At 43.3% G+C, this 16913-nt stretch overlaps 1 protein-coding gene and 1 pseudogene across 2 annotated transcripts in view; one reads left to right on the top strand and one right to left on the bottom strand.

Moving 5' to 3' along the window:
• NAA16 (N-alpha-acetyltransferase 16, NatA auxiliary subunit) overlaps positions 1-16913 on the bottom strand; it is a 37862-nt gene that overhangs the window by 2670 nt on the left and 18279 nt on the right. Inside the window, exons 10-18 of the mRNA XM_083448631.1 lie at positions 14161-14233; positions 13846-14015; positions 11802-11954; positions 9266-9394; positions 8859-9072; positions 6505-6698; positions 5203-5311; positions 2945-3043; positions 2689-2832 (exon numbers count right to left, since the gene is read on the bottom strand). Of these exons, the coding sequence (XP_083304757.1) occupies positions 2689-2832; positions 2945-3043; positions 5203-5311; positions 6505-6698; positions 8859-9072; positions 9266-9394; positions 11802-11954; positions 13846-14015; positions 14161-14233 (1285 nt within the window). The remainder of the gene's footprint in view (positions 1-2688; positions 2833-2944; positions 3044-5202; positions 5312-6504; positions 6699-8858; positions 9073-9265; positions 9395-11801; positions 11955-13845; positions 14016-14160; positions 14234-16913) is intronic.
• Positions 991-2645, top strand: LOC310681225 (large ribosomal subunit protein uL15-like; annotated as a pseudogene). Its single transcript has one exon. The product of its transcript is annotated as a large ribosomal subunit protein uL15-like (transcript).

Here is a 16913-nt window from a genome sequence, read left to right as displayed (position 1 = left end):
AAGCAAAGTCCACCATACTGGATTCAAAGAAGCTCAAGAAAGTAAATTCACCCATACCTCAGGTTAAGTACTTAATTCGTTCTGGAGGTCCGTACTTAACCTGAAACTGTTCTTAACCTGAAGCACCACTTTAGCTAATGGGGCCTCCTGCTGCCGCCGCGCCGCCAGAGCACAATTTCTGTTCTCATCCTGAAGCAAAGTTCTTAACCTGAAACACTATTTCTGGGTTAGCAGAGTCTGTAAGCTGAAGCGTATGTAACCTGAAGCGTATGTAACCCGAGGTACCGTCATCAAAGGCCACCCCATTTTATATCAATAGGTCCAGCCTAAGCTGCAGTAGGGCCAGAGAGAAGCCAGCAAAATATGACCTCAATTATTCTGAGGTTCTGGGAGGGGAAAAAACCTTACTTCACTCAGAACTGGGTATTTGACTTCAAATTCTCACTGCAACCATTACACGTTGAACTCCAATAAGTCTAAATTAAAGGCGAACAATGACACAAAATCTGAATATATTTTTTATTTGCCACAGGTACTAAAGCAATTAATGAAGACAAGAGAAAATTAAGTTCAATTATCCACTGTTACCTCATTAAAGTAATTAAAGTAATTTAGCTTTGTAATTTGGCTGTGTATTTAACAATAAGCATGACTTTTAAAGGGCAGCAAATGTAGCAAGATCCACGCTAACGACCTGAAATTGTGAGTTACAGTTCGGAAGCCACTAAGAATAGACACCACACAAAAGAAAAAGATAATAGAGTAAGAAAACCCCATGGGAAAGACCTGATGAAGTAATGGGGGAAGGCATTCTAATAATAGAAGACAATGGGGACGACAGAGATGGAAATCCTCAGCCCATAAAGACTGGTGGTAGACTAAACACATATATAAAACTGCAAAATGATGAAGACAACAATTAGCAATGTTTTTTCAAGTTCTCAGTCTTCATTTTGGCCAGGCATGGCCCTCCAGATGTTTTGGGACTACAATTCCCATCATCCCTGACAACTGGTCCTGTTAGCGAGGGATGATGGGAGTTGTAGTCCCAAAACATCTGGAGGGCCAAGTTTGGCGCTGTCTGATTTAGACTTTCCTTCCTTCTGAACTTGGAAGTGATAATGCTAGGAATCATCTAATGAAACTGACCAGCAGCACATTCCGGACGGTGGAAGGGCTGCTTCACCCAAGTTATGGAGTTCATTGCCACCAGCTGGAGTGTTTGCCAAATTCTCCAATTCATGGAGAAGAAATGTACCATGGCTATGAGTCATACTGATTACATGGGACCTCCATGTTCAGAGGTACTCCGCCTCTGAATACTAATGGCTGTGGAGATACCCCCTCCACCGTCCTGCGAAAACCCCTTAATCCCAATTTTATTTTATTCTTTGGTAGATTTGCAGAAAGAAAAACACAAACCAATACATAAATTTTAGAAAGGGGCAAGATTAGACACGGACACACAAAGCATTGTTTTTAAAATTCAAGACTCCTTCCTTTCCGTGAAATCTCGCGAGAGGAGCACTCTTTTCCTTTATCTCCTTGGAGCCGCCAAGATGCCTTCAAGGCTGAGGAAGACCAGGAAACTGTGAGGTCACGTCAGCCATGGCCACGGTCGTATTGGTAAGCAGAGAAAGCATCCTGGAGGACGTGATAATGATGGAGGTCTGCACCACCACAAGAATTAACTTTGATAGATACCATCCTGGTTATTTTGGAAAGGATTACCACTTGAAGAAAAACCAGCACTTCTGTCCCACAGTCAACCTGGAAAAACTGTGAGTGCTTGTTAGTCAGCAGACAAGGCTCAAGTATGCCAAAAATCCAGCTGGATTATCACCTGTAATTGATGTTGTGCGCTCAGGTTATTATACAGTCCTGGGCAAGGGGAAACTGCCCAAGCAGCCTGTAGTTGCAAAAGCAAAGTTCTTCAGCAGAAAAGCAGAAGAAAAAATAAAAGAAGTTGGTGGAGGTTGTATGCTAGTTAGCATAAGGACTTCTCTATGTGCTCAGATTTAAATCGTTTCAGCTTAAAAAAGAAAAATCAAGACTCCTTGCACTCTGTTCCGCTTCCCCTTTCTTCCTGCCCAGGGCGGCCCTGCCCTCAGAGCCGGTGCGTCACACAAAGTTGGGTGGGCCTCCACAGCCCCTCCTCCTCCTTGCCTGCTCTCCAGCAGCCACTTTGAGCAGCCCAGGGGAGGAGGCTAGCACCAGCGACCAGAGAGGCAATGGGATGCTCCCTTGCAGCGTCGCAGCTCAGGCCAAGCACCTCCTCCTCCTCCCCTAAGCTTGGCGGCGGCAGCATGGGCAGAGGACAGGGACATTCCCAGGGACAGGGACATAAAACACCCAGAGTGGCTTTCGTAATTTCGGCACTGTCCCTGGAAAATACGGACACTTGGAGGGTATGGAGTGAATAAACCAGGAAGTCTCTAATGAGCCAGAGCATCTTGCTTTATCTGAATGATTGTCACCAGCTTTAGAAGACAGAGGACCTTAAAGAACTTGAATTCATGGTGACTGACCAACTTCAAGCTGCTTTCAAGCCTTCTTAGGAGCCTCCTAGAGGTTTATGGTTGTCAGGGGCAGAGTCCTGGGCTAGATGGACCTTTGGTCTGTGAAGCAGGGCTCTTCTCCTGAACCTGCTTGGCATAATGTCATCCTTTAAAACACAAATAAACCAACCTGACAGCAGATGCCGTATGGAGGTAGAATTGCGTCTGAGAAATTCTTCGTTGAAACTTTCCAAATCTTTACTAATAAAAATCTTCTGCATTTCTTGGGTTAGGACTTTGTTCACAATTTCTGGCAAATTACTATGATCAGACACTAAAAAAGCAAAAAAACAAAGCACATAGTCGTTACCACCTGACAAGACTGTACCTCAGTGTTCCAAGCACAGTTTTACAGCATGCAAACAGCAGATTTATCTTATACTTACCACATTTGGAGAATTTAATTAAACATTCATGTAGCCACGGGTTATTACTGTCAATAGCAAAAGCTCTTTTAACCGACTGCAACATTAAGAGAAACTTTCCTGCATAAATACAAGAATAAAGAACTAGTTTTTATAATGTTATTTACATTTGAATAATCTGTTTGTTTTGCTGTGTTACAACCGTTCTGCACACATACGCTCACTCATGTGTCACATGCAAAATAAAGGAGACCTTGTATTACAGTGGTGCCCCACAAGACGAATGCCTCGCAAGACGGAAAACCCGCTAGACGAAAGGGTTTTCCGTTTTGGAGGTGCTTCGCAAAACGAATTTCCTATGGGCTTGCTTCGCAAGACGAAAATGTCTTGCGAGTTCCTGCGGGGTTTTTTCCTCCCCCCCCCCTTTTCCCAAGCCGCTAAGCCGCTTAACAGCTGATCCGCTAAGCCGCTTATCAGCTGATCCGCTAAGCCGCTTATCAGCTGATCCGCTAAGCCCGCTAAACCGCTAATCCGCTAATGGGCTTGCTTCGCAAGACGGAAAAAACCGCAAGACGAAGAGACTCAAGGAACGAGGCACCACTGTATTTATATATGCACCTGACAGCTTATGAACAAGGCAAGGCCAGGTCCCTGCCCTATGGGGTTGCCAGGAGCTGAAGTCAAACGTGGGTCAGCAATAAAAAAATACAGTGTCAGAGAAGTTAACTCTTTATTCAGAGACGCCCCAAAAGCGCAGGCCTAGTGGTCCGAGAAACTCTTCCCAGGAGATATTGCCCGAATGAGGCAGCTGCAAAGACTAAAGGTCCCACTGCTCTCCAAGGCTCCTCCTCTCCAGCATCTTTCCCAAGCAGTCATAGACTGTGTCTGCGCACAACCAATCTCTGTTCTGCTCTTCATTTCTCTGCTTGTTCTAGATGACCAGGGGGAGAGAAGTGGTTGCAGCAGGAGGGGGGGACTCCCTGGCTTCTTCAGGAACCTGTCTCCCCTCTGCCTCTTGACCATCTTCTCCATCCTCTGAGTTTGAACTGCTCTCTCCCACTGCTTCTTCCTGCTCACTAAACCCTGTTACCTCTTCCGCTTCTGACACCTCCTCCCCCCAAATCTGCTCCTCCTTCTCCCTCTGACCTCTCATTGCCATTCCATCACCAGGCCCCTGGCTCTGAGCTTCTGGGGATTCCCTTGGAGGGCCCCCGGCTGATGCCGCCCACCACTCCTCTGCGCCCAGCCAGCTCATTACAGGGGCTTACAACCAAGAAACAGGCCTGAGGCAGACAACAGAGAAGGGGCAGGTGAATGGAGGCAGGGGTAGAGGGGCTGAATGTGAAGTTATTTAAGTGAGGGAGCTGGGCATGTTTAGCCTGGAGAAGAGGAGGTTAAGGGGGGATATGATAGCCATGTTCAAATATATAAAAGGATGTCACATAGAGGAGGGAGAAAGGTTGTTTTCTGCTGCTCCAGAGAAGCGGACACGGAGCAATGGATCCAAACTACAAGAAAGAAGATTCCACCTAAACATTAGGAAGAACTTCCTGACAGTAAGAGCTGTTCGACAGTGGAATTTGCTGCCAAGGAGTGTGGTGGAGTCTCCTTCTTTGGAGGTCTTTAAGCAGAGGCTTGACAACCATATGTCAGGAGTGCTCTGATGGTGTTTCCTGCTTGGCAGGGGGTTGGACTCGATGGCCCTTGTGGTCTCTTCCAACTCTATGATTCTATGATAAGTCATAGAAGGTTATGAGAATGATGACAGTGTAGGAAAAGGTGAGGAGGAGGATTTGAATGAAGTAGGGGAGATGGCCGATGGGGAGGAAGTTTCAGGCATAAGTGGCAGCAAATAAGAAATGGTGTTGTTTTGAGGCGGCAGGAGACCTTTGGACACCCGAGGATTGTGGAGCTGGACCAATGAAACCAAAATACAGGAATATGTTGGTGTATAAAAATGGAGAGACAAGGGGGCGAGGGAGGTCTTGACAAGAAGCTTGTGCAGAATCTGGGAGCAAAAAGGTTGCCAGTGCAGGGATTTAAGGACAGGCATTATGTGCAGAGAGCAATAAGAAAACTGAATAATTTGAACAGCAGTGCCGGATAGTTGCGACCAAGGTGAGACAATGGAAAACCCAGTAAGTCAAGCCCAGAGATGACTAGTGTTTTCGCGATGATAATAATAATGGATAACTAATAATGGATAAATCTACACATGTAACTATTACAAAATCATCTTGTTATTTCACAATCCTGTTTCACAATTACATATACTTTACCTTTCCTTAAATAAATGTCAAATGCTAAAAGATGGGTGTCTATGTTATCAGCCGCAAGATTCTTAAGCGGTATAAGGAACTTAATTGCTTCCTCTAATGGATTGCCAACCTGCCAAAAGAAATTCAGGTTAGTTATAAACTGAAGTCATATCAAAAAAGTCTCTAAAGATCAAGCTTGCAATAAGCGTACTGATATATTTTGGCACACAATGTATTTAATAGTGTTTATCATAGTTACCCGCCCTTCCAAAAGACAGCTAGTCAACGAAACAGGTTGAGTTGTATAAATACCATATTTTTTGCTCTATAAGACTCACTTTTTCCCTCCCAAAAAGTATGGGGAAATGTGTGTGCGTCTTATGGAGCGAATACAGGCTGCGCAGCTATCCCAGAAACCAGAACAGCAACACGGATCACTGCGCAGCAATCCCTCTTGCTGTTCTGGCTTCTGAGATTCAGAATATTATTTTTTCTTGTTTTCCTCCTCCAAAACTAGGTGCGTCTTATGGTCTGGTGCATCTTATTGAGCAAAACATACGGTACTTAAGAAGGAGCTTGGCATCTTGGACGTAACTTCGAGCCATCCCAACAACTACAATATAATGGTACTTTAGGAATTACAAAATGCCCAACAGCTGTTCATTTTCTCCCCGGGATCCACCCTATAGAGGGAAACTGAAAGCAAGTTTCAGGTTAACGGGCTCCCTGCTCTGTCATCATCACTGGGCAGAGAACTTAATGCCCTACCTAAATAACCCCATTGTTATTCAGAAAGGGGATTTCCCAATGTGATTGTTCACTTCTCCTGAAGCAAGGAAGATGGGACAAAGTTGAGGGAACAAATGTATGACCATAAAGCCTACTCTTGAGAACAACGCTCAATAGACGAAACACAGGAAGGAATTAAAAGCAACTCTGCTGAACAAACATGATACCAAGAAAGGTTTGGAACAGGAGCCCAGTGGAAGAGAATTATGTGAGCAAAACCAAGTTTCACAGAACTCTTAACAGTTCAGAAGCAAAGCAGCAAAATGCTTGCTTTGATCTTGATGCCCCTGTTCCAGCATGTACAATGTGTCTGTCATCTGATCAGTCATGTTCACCCCCCAGAATGTGCACATTCGAGACAAAGCGGCACATGTGAATCCAAGATTGTGAACATCATATGTGCGGTCTACGTGTCAGGCCAGTGAGTTAACTGACCCCAACCTTCCTGTAAATATTTTGGTTTGATATGGCACAGTGAAGAAGGTTTTGAATATGCGATGATTAACAAATATAGAAAAGGAGAAACAAATCTACCCTTTCCAGTTTTTCAGGAACTAATTCTTCCTTGGGACCACTGGTTTCTTCCTCTTCCTCCTCTCGCTTCTTCTTTTGGTTCTTCTGCTGCCTCTCTCGCTCTGCATGCTTTCTCTCCTCTTCCAGTTTAGCTTTCTTCTGTGCTCGTCTTTGCTTACTAAGCATTTTCTTAAGTTCTTTGGCCGAAAGGTTTTCTACAATAGGAGATTTACAAACCATAAATTTTAATAAACTGGGTTTATTAAAAAAATATACAGCGTCGTATTTAAATATCACTTCATTAAATGCCTCTACAATACAAAAACACAAAATAAACAAATAAAAGAAGTATGGTAACTCTTAATTTATTGTTTAAATAAACCTTCAGGATTCTTAAAAGCTGGCTATAAGCACTCCAGTACACACCATGTGCTTCAGGTTCAGAAACTTTTTGGCAAGGTCCCTCATCAAAATTTCTCAAGAAAACGTCGCAATTTTGGGATAAGAGGTAGATATGCTATGGTTAAAAGATAGGGAGCAGACTGTAGGAATAAACTGCAATTTGCACAATGGAGAAAAGTGTGAACTCCTATAAATTTATATAGGTCTCAGCCTGTGTGTGCATCAGTGAGTTAAGAGAGCTATATTTTCTGACAGGGACGCAAACAGAAGCATCATACGTAGAGGCTTTTGCTGCTTGAAGCAACAACAGATTTTCCTTTCTGATCTAAATGACACGTGGTTCTGTGAACACCAGAGGAAAGCGTTTTGTTGTAGCACATTTCAGTTAAGGGCTAAAAGTTCTACCATCCCCTTTCCTTCAACTGCACAACAAAGGATGAAAACCAAGGGCCTTCTCATTCAAGTGGCAAGGCTTTGTCTGATACATACCACTTTAGATAGCAGGATTTGGCTCACATGACCAAAGGTCCCTCCATTTATTTTTATTTATTTTTTTGTGAGAAGGAACATATATAATGTGAACCCGTTTGCTGTCTGAAGAGGTGTAGCCCAGATACAGTTTTATCAACTCAGAGAAAATGAGGCCAAGTGTAAAAGCCACAACAGAGGAGGCCCCGAACAGCAGCTTGGTAGTCTGACCGACGGAAGCAATGTCAAAAGATCCTTTTCCAATTAACATTTAGCAGTAACTTAACATACAAATCAGACTTTTGTCTGTGTCAGGGAACTGCCATCGGAGCGGGAGGCGGAGAGGGTCCCAGTATGGGGGGAGGTAGCCCATCCGCTGGGGAAGGAAATCAGCGTAACACCAGTGGAGAAGGGGGGCAGATGGGGGAATCGGAGAGGTGGCTCCAGGACTCCTCGCTGGAGACCAGCGGAGAGGGCACGAGTACTCCGCTGCCCACCCCCACTTTGCGCAGAAAACTTCCGCGCAGGCAAAGGGGGAGGAGACTGGGCGTCAAACAGCTTCTATGCTGGAAGAGGTTTAAGAAACGCCCACTGACGGATTCTGCCAGAGACTGAGGCAGCCACGGAACTTGAGGCTGTCCAGACAGCAAGGGTTCAACCCGGCAACCTAGCCAGGAGTAACGGCAACTTACGCACGAGCAACCCCTAGAACCATTACAGTCTGCAATCACTTAAGAGAACTAAAATGATGGAAAGAAAGAGTCCCCACACCAGAGAGGAATAGCAAACCAAGCTGTTACCGACTACGCCGAAATGGCAAAACTGACCAGAAAGCTCAGGGATCAAGAAGACAAAAACTTCAAGAAAGAATGGGGGGAAATTATAATATACTTAGGAGACTGTGTAAGCTGATGAAAACATTAGCAGCATTTTAATCTCACTTGTAATGTAACAAATACTATGGATGATATGGATAGGTACAAAATATAGACTATGAAATAATATGCCATTGAAAACGTTGACAATAGGCCCCACGGAGGGGATGGGGGGAAGTCTTGAGATTCAGAGAAATCTCTCTGTATGGATATGTATTTGGTTTTGTTATAAATTTATATTTGTAAAATCAAATAAAAACAATTTCAAAAAACAACAACCCTAAAATAAAGATTTTCAACCATCTAAATTCTGTGCTGGATCAGGGTCCATCAACTTGGTGCCTGCAGCAGCCAACAGAACAGATTTAGGTGTGTTCAACGGTTGTGGTGTATGCATGGCAATCAGTTTTCCCAGTTTTCAAATGTGTATGTGGGCACAAAAAGGCTGGCAATCCCTGTTTTAAATTCTTAATACTGCACTGATCATTAAGCTATTTTTATATCCAGTTCAGCAGGTGATTCTCCCCAGCACTGTATAAAATAAGTTTCCTTTACATATACATTTTCAGCAGTGAACACTTCCGTACAAAGCTTTTTATACTCACACTATCTTAATTATTGCTTCAATACCTGAATTTACTTCTTGTTCTTTGCTTTCATTGGCTAGCGGATTATCATATAGCTTCAGGTAGATTTCAATTGCTGAGCGAGCCGCCTTGAAGTAGAAGGCATGTTGCCTGAGAATGTCCTCCAACCTCAAGAGGTCCACATAGGCACGGAGTGTCATCTTTCTCATGCAGTAGGTGTGGAAGTCAAATTGATCATCTGTTATCTCAAAAAAGTGCTTTAAAAAAGAAAAGAAACTATTTTTTATGACGCAGTTTACTAGATGGACAAATAAGACAGCTTCCTAGGTGTGCTTACAGCTTTTTCAAAATAAGTGTTTTGGCAACTCTAAAGCAGATGGCGAGTTAACAAAGCTCATGTTGCTTATGAGAAGCGGTAGTCAGGAAAAAGCAATCTGTTTACCTACTTACCCTCTCCACTTCATGGCACTTTTTCAAGGCATCTCCATATTTCCCTAGTCTCTGAAAAGCTAAAGCGCATTCTGTTTGGAACCACATGCACTGCATTTCATTGAGATTCTCCATGGCAGAAGTTCCTTCCTGAAATAAATAAAAAAGTATTGTGTGGGATCAATAGTTGTTTAAATTTATATGTATATGTGTGATATCTATCTACCGTATTTTTCGCTCTTTAAGGTGCACCAGAGAATAAGACGCACCCAGTTGTGGGGGGGGAGGAAAACAATAAAAAAAAAATTTGAATCCCAGAAGCCAGAACAGCAAGAGGGCTCTGGCTTCTGGGATACTGTGTGGCTGTTCTGGCTTCTGGGATAACCGCGCCAAGCCTCTTCAGGGCAGCGGGGTGAAGGCTCCCCCTGCCCGGAAGAGGCTAAGGCAGAAGACAGGGCAGGCGCCTCGCTGAAGGGGGGCTGTGCGGTTTTCCCTCTTTGCGCAGCGCCACTCTTTCACAGGAGAGGCGCTGCGCAGAGAGGGAGAACTGTGCAGCGCCCCTTCAAGCAAAACTGGAGAAGGAACAGAAGGAGACCCTTCTGTTCCTCCTCCAGCTTCCAGGACAGGTGCCTCGCTGAAGCTTTCCGCTGCTCCCCGCAGCTTGTGGGGCTGGCGGTGGGGAAAGCCGAGCTTCCCTCATCGCCAGCCCCATGGAGCCTTTCCGCTGCTCCCCGCGCTTGTGGGGCTAGCGAGGGAAGCCTGGGTCCCCCCTCCCAGCCCCAGGTACCGCACATTTACTCCATAAGATGCACATACGTTTCCCCTTAGATTTTAAGAGAGGGAAAGTGCGTCTTATGGAGCGAAAAATACAGTATCTGTCTATCCACACACACACACACACACACAGCCCTGTGATATCCTATAAGAATGCTTTAACAATAAATAACTGATATGATTCTTTGGATAATTTTTGATTTCTGGACTTTTCCATTATTGAGTGCAGGGATGGCAAATGTAGTGCTTTCAGATGTTGCAGAACCAAGTCACTCCCATAGCCCTGACTACCACAATCCATCGTCAGGCAGCGGGTGACAGTTGTTGTTCTCCAACAAAACCTGGAGGACATCATATTGGCAACCCCCAGTCTTATAAAGTATCCTATTCTTTTCCCTTTTCCAAACGCTTTAACTAATGCATACTTTTTCTGTTCAGCTAAGGGAAAAGTCTGTGAGAAGGGCAGTATTTCATTCATACAGAAACGAGAATGTGGGCACTTTCACTGTAAAAGAGGCAGAGATAAGGGAGGTGTTCTTAAGAAGACCAGATAATATTCCTCAGGTAGTAGCAAACACTGCGTGTAAAAAGCTATAAATGTGGTCTTGTTTAATTAATGACTGACAGCTCAAGAAGGCGGGGAATTTTAATAGTGAAGATACGAGGTGCAACACTAAGAGGGTAATCCTATACATAGCTACTCAAAAGGAAGTTCTATTCACTTCCATGAGGCTTACCCCTAGGTAAGAGGGTAAAGGACTGAGGTACAAGAAAAGCAAATCTGAACAACTCCTGTCCCTCTGTGGTTATCAAGGCAACCACGCAACACCATACTGGCAATGTGACTGTATATTATATTATATTATATTGTATTATATTATATTATTCATTCCCCGCCCATCTGGCTGGGCTTCCCAGTCAAAATGAATGGAGACCTTACAAAAGGTTAAATGCCAATGGAAAATTTGGCAATGTGAAGAACTGCCTGAATGGGAAGACATTTCAAAGATTTTTACAATGCAATCCTGCATATACAGTTCCAATAGCCAGTCCCGCTGAGTTAAACTGGGCTTACTCCAAGGTAAACGGGAACAGGATTGTAGCCTGCAGTCTATTTAATAATTTACAAAATTTAAACGTAGCTTTCAGTAGTAACGATGCCTGTAGTTCTTTCACCACCAAGTTAGCCTATGCATCTTAATGAAAAATGCTGACTTTTAGCTGGCTATGGACATGGAATTTGCTCCCACTAAAACTTCCAGCCTCCTCGTGAGTAATTCATTTACTGTGACAGGCTTACTCATGATGAAGCTGTTTCATACTGCAGTGAAATAGCTAAAATAGATTTAAAGATTAAAGGGGGGAAATAGAACTACAGGGTACCTCGGGTTACATACGCTTCAGGTTACAGACTCCGCTAACCCAGAAATAGTACCTCGGGTTAAGATCTTTGCTTCAGGATGAGAACAGAAAACATGCTCCGGTGGCGCGACAGCAGCAGGAGGCCCCATTAGCTAAAGTGGTGCCTCAGGTTAAGAACAGTTTCAGGTTAAGAACGGACCTCCGGAACAAATTAAGTACTTAACCCGAGGTACCACTGTATTCTGTTCCTGGAAATTCATCAGGACTATTATCTTTGCTCAATTAGAAGTTAGGTGAATTTTTCCTGCATCATAGAATTCTGCTACCAATGACTTATAATAATAATAATAAATCTGAAACGGACAGAGGAAATTTCCAAAACAAATACGCAACCAACCTCTATTTAAAATATATCTCCTACCCGTGTGAACTTGGAGCACATCTCTTCTGCATCCTTCACCATATTTGCTCTCAGCATATACTTTGCACATTTGGAGTTGATGAATCTATCGGCTGTATCCAACGACTGCGCCTCATCCATCCATTTGGCAGCCTCCTTTAGGTTGCCTACATGCTATTGAGGGAAAGGAAAGAGTTTTATACTTAATTTTAAATGTCAGTAACAGGCATATTGTGTAAGCTCTGAGAACTGTAACACAATGTGCATCTGACAGAACTTCTCCCCTTTCTGAAACATTTTGCATGCAACAAATCACAACCGATCTTACTAAGCTTCGCTGTGTGAAACGTAGCTCTGAAGATATTGATCCGATGAAAACAAAAAAAAGAAGTTAACAGCAAAGGATCATGTTCAGACTTCAGTGCCTATGTCAAGCTTCACAGGTCTGGCAAAATTATGTTAGCACTAAATATCTGAGTATGGAAGAAGCACAGAACCTTTACTAACTTTGAGTGAGAGCTGCTCACATTTTACATGGAAAACAAAAACCATTTCCATAGTCCAAGCCCACTATTTGCTTCCACAAAAAGACGATGGTCACAAACATTTCATATGAACAATTTATTATGAATTACTTTTGTTTGTCCCTTTTCTGACTGCTGCAAGAGGCCAAGGACAAATGAGCGAACACTAAGGCCTTCGTCACGCACATGTACATATAGATCCAACTGCAGCATGCTATCCAAGATCTGGGGTCTAGTATACCAATAATTTGCGGGTGGAGTGCAGGTAGACAGCATTGGAACACATATTGCAGCTTGAGGTGGAAAAAGCCACTTTGATTGATAAGAAATACAGGGACAAGTGGATACATGTATAGGCCACACAGAAATTCACTGAGTGATATTCAGCTAAGAAGGACACTGACAAACTGGAACGTGTCCAGAGGAGGGCAACCAAAATGGTCAAAGGCCTGGAAACGATGCCTTATGAGGAACGGCTAAGGGAGCTGGGCATGTTTAGCCTGGAGAAGAGGAGGTTAAGGGGTGATATGATAGCCATGTTCAAATATATAAAAGGATGTCACATAGAGGAGGGAGAAAGGTTGTTTTCTGCTGTTCCAGAGAAGCGGACACGGAGCAATGGATCCAAACTACAAGAAAGAAGATTCCACCTAAACATTAGGAAGAACTTCCTGACAGTAAGAGCTGTTTGACAGTGGAATTTGCTGCCAAGGAGTGTGGTGGAGTCTCCATCTTTGGAGGTCTTTAAGCAGAGGCTTGACAACCATATGTCAGGAGTGCTCTGATGGTGTTTCCTGCTTGGCAGGGGGTTGGACTCGATGGCCCTTGTGGTCTCTTCCAACTCTATGATTCTATGAGTAGACTTGGTGAAATCATGTTCATTAATTTCAAGCTTTACTCTGGGTAAAACTTAGCTGATTCTATGGACATGGAGAAGGAAAGGGAAACGGAGGTGGAAAGAACTGCCATTGCTGCATAAGGAGAGGGAAGGGTGCCTGGGATTCAGCAGGGCATAATGGAGGCTTGGAGTGGACACAACAGGGCAAGTTCAAAATGCCGATGCTGTGAGACTAGGCCTCAAGAGGAAGCCAGAAGAGTGAGAGAGGGAGGGAGGGAGAGATTGAAATTGAAATGCTAAAATTTACCTGTTCCAGAAAGGGAGAAGCAGTAGCTTTCTTTTGGGCTTACATGGGTACCTTAGAGTTTAAGATAGGACTGGCTATTAGGGTTCTTGGGGAACCTTGGTTCTGATTATGAATGGCTAGAAAGGTCGTTCTCCTACAAAAGCAGACCGAAAGCTGGGTTTTGCCCAAGCAAAACTCTTTCGGCGTTTTTAATTCTATGCTTGTGATTTCTAGATGTTTTGGTTTTGCCTTTAACATTACTTTAGCTGCTTCACTGAAAACATTGTGCATTGTTTTCCTTTGATCTGGTAAGAGTGGTTCTGTTCTTATCTCAACGTAAAATGTCTATCAGCTCCTATGAAAAGGATATACATTGATTACATATTCCATTTTTGACGCATTTATGACAATATTTACCTTATAAATTTTTGCTTTCAGATAGAACAACTCTATTAGTGTTGGCGTACTTGCAACGGCAGAATTGATGTAATCCAAGGCCACGGAAAACTGTCCCAGTTTGTCAAAGTGCTGTGCAAGGAAATAGCGAACCCAAAGCAGAGTTGTCGGTGGCTCTTGATCGCCGTTTTCTGCAATGATACATACGTGTCAGAAAATTTGGCAAGAAATCAAAATGCTTACTTATCATTATGTCTGTTTGGAGGTCTACCAACAGAGCTAAAATAAGGATTAAAAGCTGCATTTTAGCTACAATTCATGAATAATGAAACCTACCATATGGACTGAACAAGTCACAGGTTTTCAAAGAAGCTTCGTAACCAGTAACAAGCTCTTGGATCGTAGAAACCTATAAAAATATAGTTGCCAAGTTTATTTTAACTTGATTTTTTCTTTAAATCACATTGCATTCAATCTGATATATTATCCAGATACAGTTAATCATGCCAAATGAATAGTGCTAATACTTCTAACTAACTTAAAACAATACTAAAATCTGTATAATACATTATGTTTTGCAAAACAAATAATCCGCACCTAGTTTATTCCCAGAACAAAATCGGAACTTGTAAAAGCTAGTGGCATCAAACCATTGATCTAATGGTCTACTCAGAGTATAACCAACACTGGATATCATTAATTATATCCAAAGCAGTGAGGATCCTTCCTTTCTCTTTACATAAAGGTTAAGTGGTTGCCTATTCCCCCCCCCAATTGTTTTTAAAACTGTTAACTACTTTTGCAGAATAGTTTAACCCAATCAGTATCTACTTTTGCTATCAGAGCACAAGAGAAATGGGGTTTCTGTGGTAAAGTGGGTGAAGCTACATAAGAACAAACTGTTGGATCCCATCAGCAGGCTGGCCTGGTTCACAAATACAGTGGTACCTCGGGTTACAGATGCTTCAGGTTACAGACTCCGCTAACCCAGAAATAGTACCTCGGGTTAAGAACTTTGCTTCAGGATGAGAACAGAAATCGTGCTCCGGCGGCGCAGCGGCAGCAGGAGGCCCCATTAGCTAAAGTGGTGCTTCAGGTTAAGAACAGTTTCAGGTTAAGAACGGACCTCCGGAACGAATTAAGTACTTAACCTGAGGTACCACTGTAACTCCAATCCATGGTCTGTTTAGCCATTCTAATCCAGAAGATTAACAATTGTTTGTTTTCTGGCAACAAGCTACAATGTGAAGCCATGGACACATAGAATCATAGAACAGTAGAGTTGGAAGGGACCGCAATTGTTGATGGATTATTTTAACCATGGCTTGGTGTTCCGTCAGAGCCCAGCATCTCTGCTTAACCATAGTTTGTCTGCCCCAGACCCTTCCAAAGCAACAGAGATATAAAAACAAACCAAGCTTCAGAGAAACAAGATATGATTTGTCTGTGAGATGACTTGTGGCTTATTGAACAACACATGGTTAAAGCAACCATGGCTTAGTGTTATATACTAAAGCAGCCTCCATCTAGCCCAGCATTATGCTTACCCCAATTGCTAACCAGAGACCTGTGAGAAATCTATAGCTTAATGGCCCATTTTGTGTTTGAATTTCTACAGATCAAGCGGGATGAGCAACCAAGTGTTGAAGAGTGGAATGCTTCTGTTTCGGGTCCCTACAAACCAGCAAGCCAGCCCTCTTCCAGGACACTTCATTCCCCCCTCCCAGTTTTCTGTTCTCTCCCCTCACCTGGAAACAGATACTTAAAAGAGTGCTCACACCCCATTGGAATGTTTTTGGTCACCCACTCCTTAGGGTTATAAAGTTTTATTTTCAGATTTCTACAAACATTGAGTCTCCCCTGAACCTGCTGACACCTCCCCCTGGAGTGTGGACAACGCAATTCTGGCAACATAAGGATCAGCACACGATTAGTATATTGGATAATGTGAGTGTTCATTTTCAGTGATGAAGCTAATCATCACAGAATGCCCATAACCATTCCAACTGCTGTGTTGAAAGTCTGCCTTACACCATCTCAGAAATTCGCCTGACGGGGTGAGGGTCTGCTCATTTCAAAGTATCCGCATTTCAGATACTGGTTTGGATTCAGCAAGCACAGTTTGGTGTAGGTGAACCTCCAGACAAGAAATCTCGTGGACAAGTGCACCACCCTGGTATCTGCAAGACTCATGAATGAAAGAGAAGCCTCCACAGAAACAGAGAGAGATTGGTCACAAGGACATCTGATAGCATAGCACAGCCCTACTGAATCAAACTAAAAGGTCTTCTCTGCTGTGCTAGGTAAAACCTCACACACTATCCAAACGCATGCATTTAATTCTGCTGGTGTGTGATGTGCTAAACAGGGTCCACCTGCCATGAAGCATGGCGGGGAATGTGGCTCATTTTGCATTCTGATTTGCTATAAATAAGTAGCCAAGCCCTTTCTCCATAGGTCCCTACACAATATGCCTCCTCATTCTCATTCTCATTCTCATTCTCTCTCTCTCTCTCTCTCTCTCACACACACACACACACACACAGGAGAAAAATACCATAACTCATTTCACTGAGGATTGTGCATCCTTGCTAAGGGTACGCTCAATGAAACACTCAAAAGAGCACTGATAAGCTTGGTTTTGCTTTGCTTTTAGAACATGATCCCCTTTTCTGCTTCAACAGCCTATGCGGTTAATCTAGTGCTCAAGGGGTGAAATGGAGATGGACAACTGAAGACTGAATCAATCATTGCTAACAGAATCAGAGATCGTAGGTTTATCTTTTCGAGGTATGTCCCTTGTTATCTCTGACAAATGAGGCAGACCCCCTGAAAAATACAGTGACACAGTGAACAGCTCAAGATCAAGAAGATGCGCTGGAAACAACCTGAATTTTTGTTTGTGGATGACAACTTATCCCATAACAGTCACCTCTGATTCCTTGATTATGTAAACAAGCTCTTGCGGGACTCCACTGATTTCATTTAGCACTTGCACAGGAGCTGTGACTCAAGTAAAGCCCTGTTCACAAGTGCACCTAGCATGATATAATCCTCTGCTGCAGGGAAGCACGTGGGAATATTGCAAC

This window comes from Podarcis tiliguerta (assembly GCF_965153285.1).
Source record: "Podarcis tiliguerta genome assembly, chromosome: 7".
Lineage (NCBI taxonomy): Eukaryota > Metazoa > Chordata > Lepidosauria > Squamata > Lacertidae > Podarcis > Podarcis tiliguerta.
The sequence above is the reverse complement of the archived record's forward strand: the minus strand, read 5'-3'. Positions and strand labels throughout refer to the sequence as shown.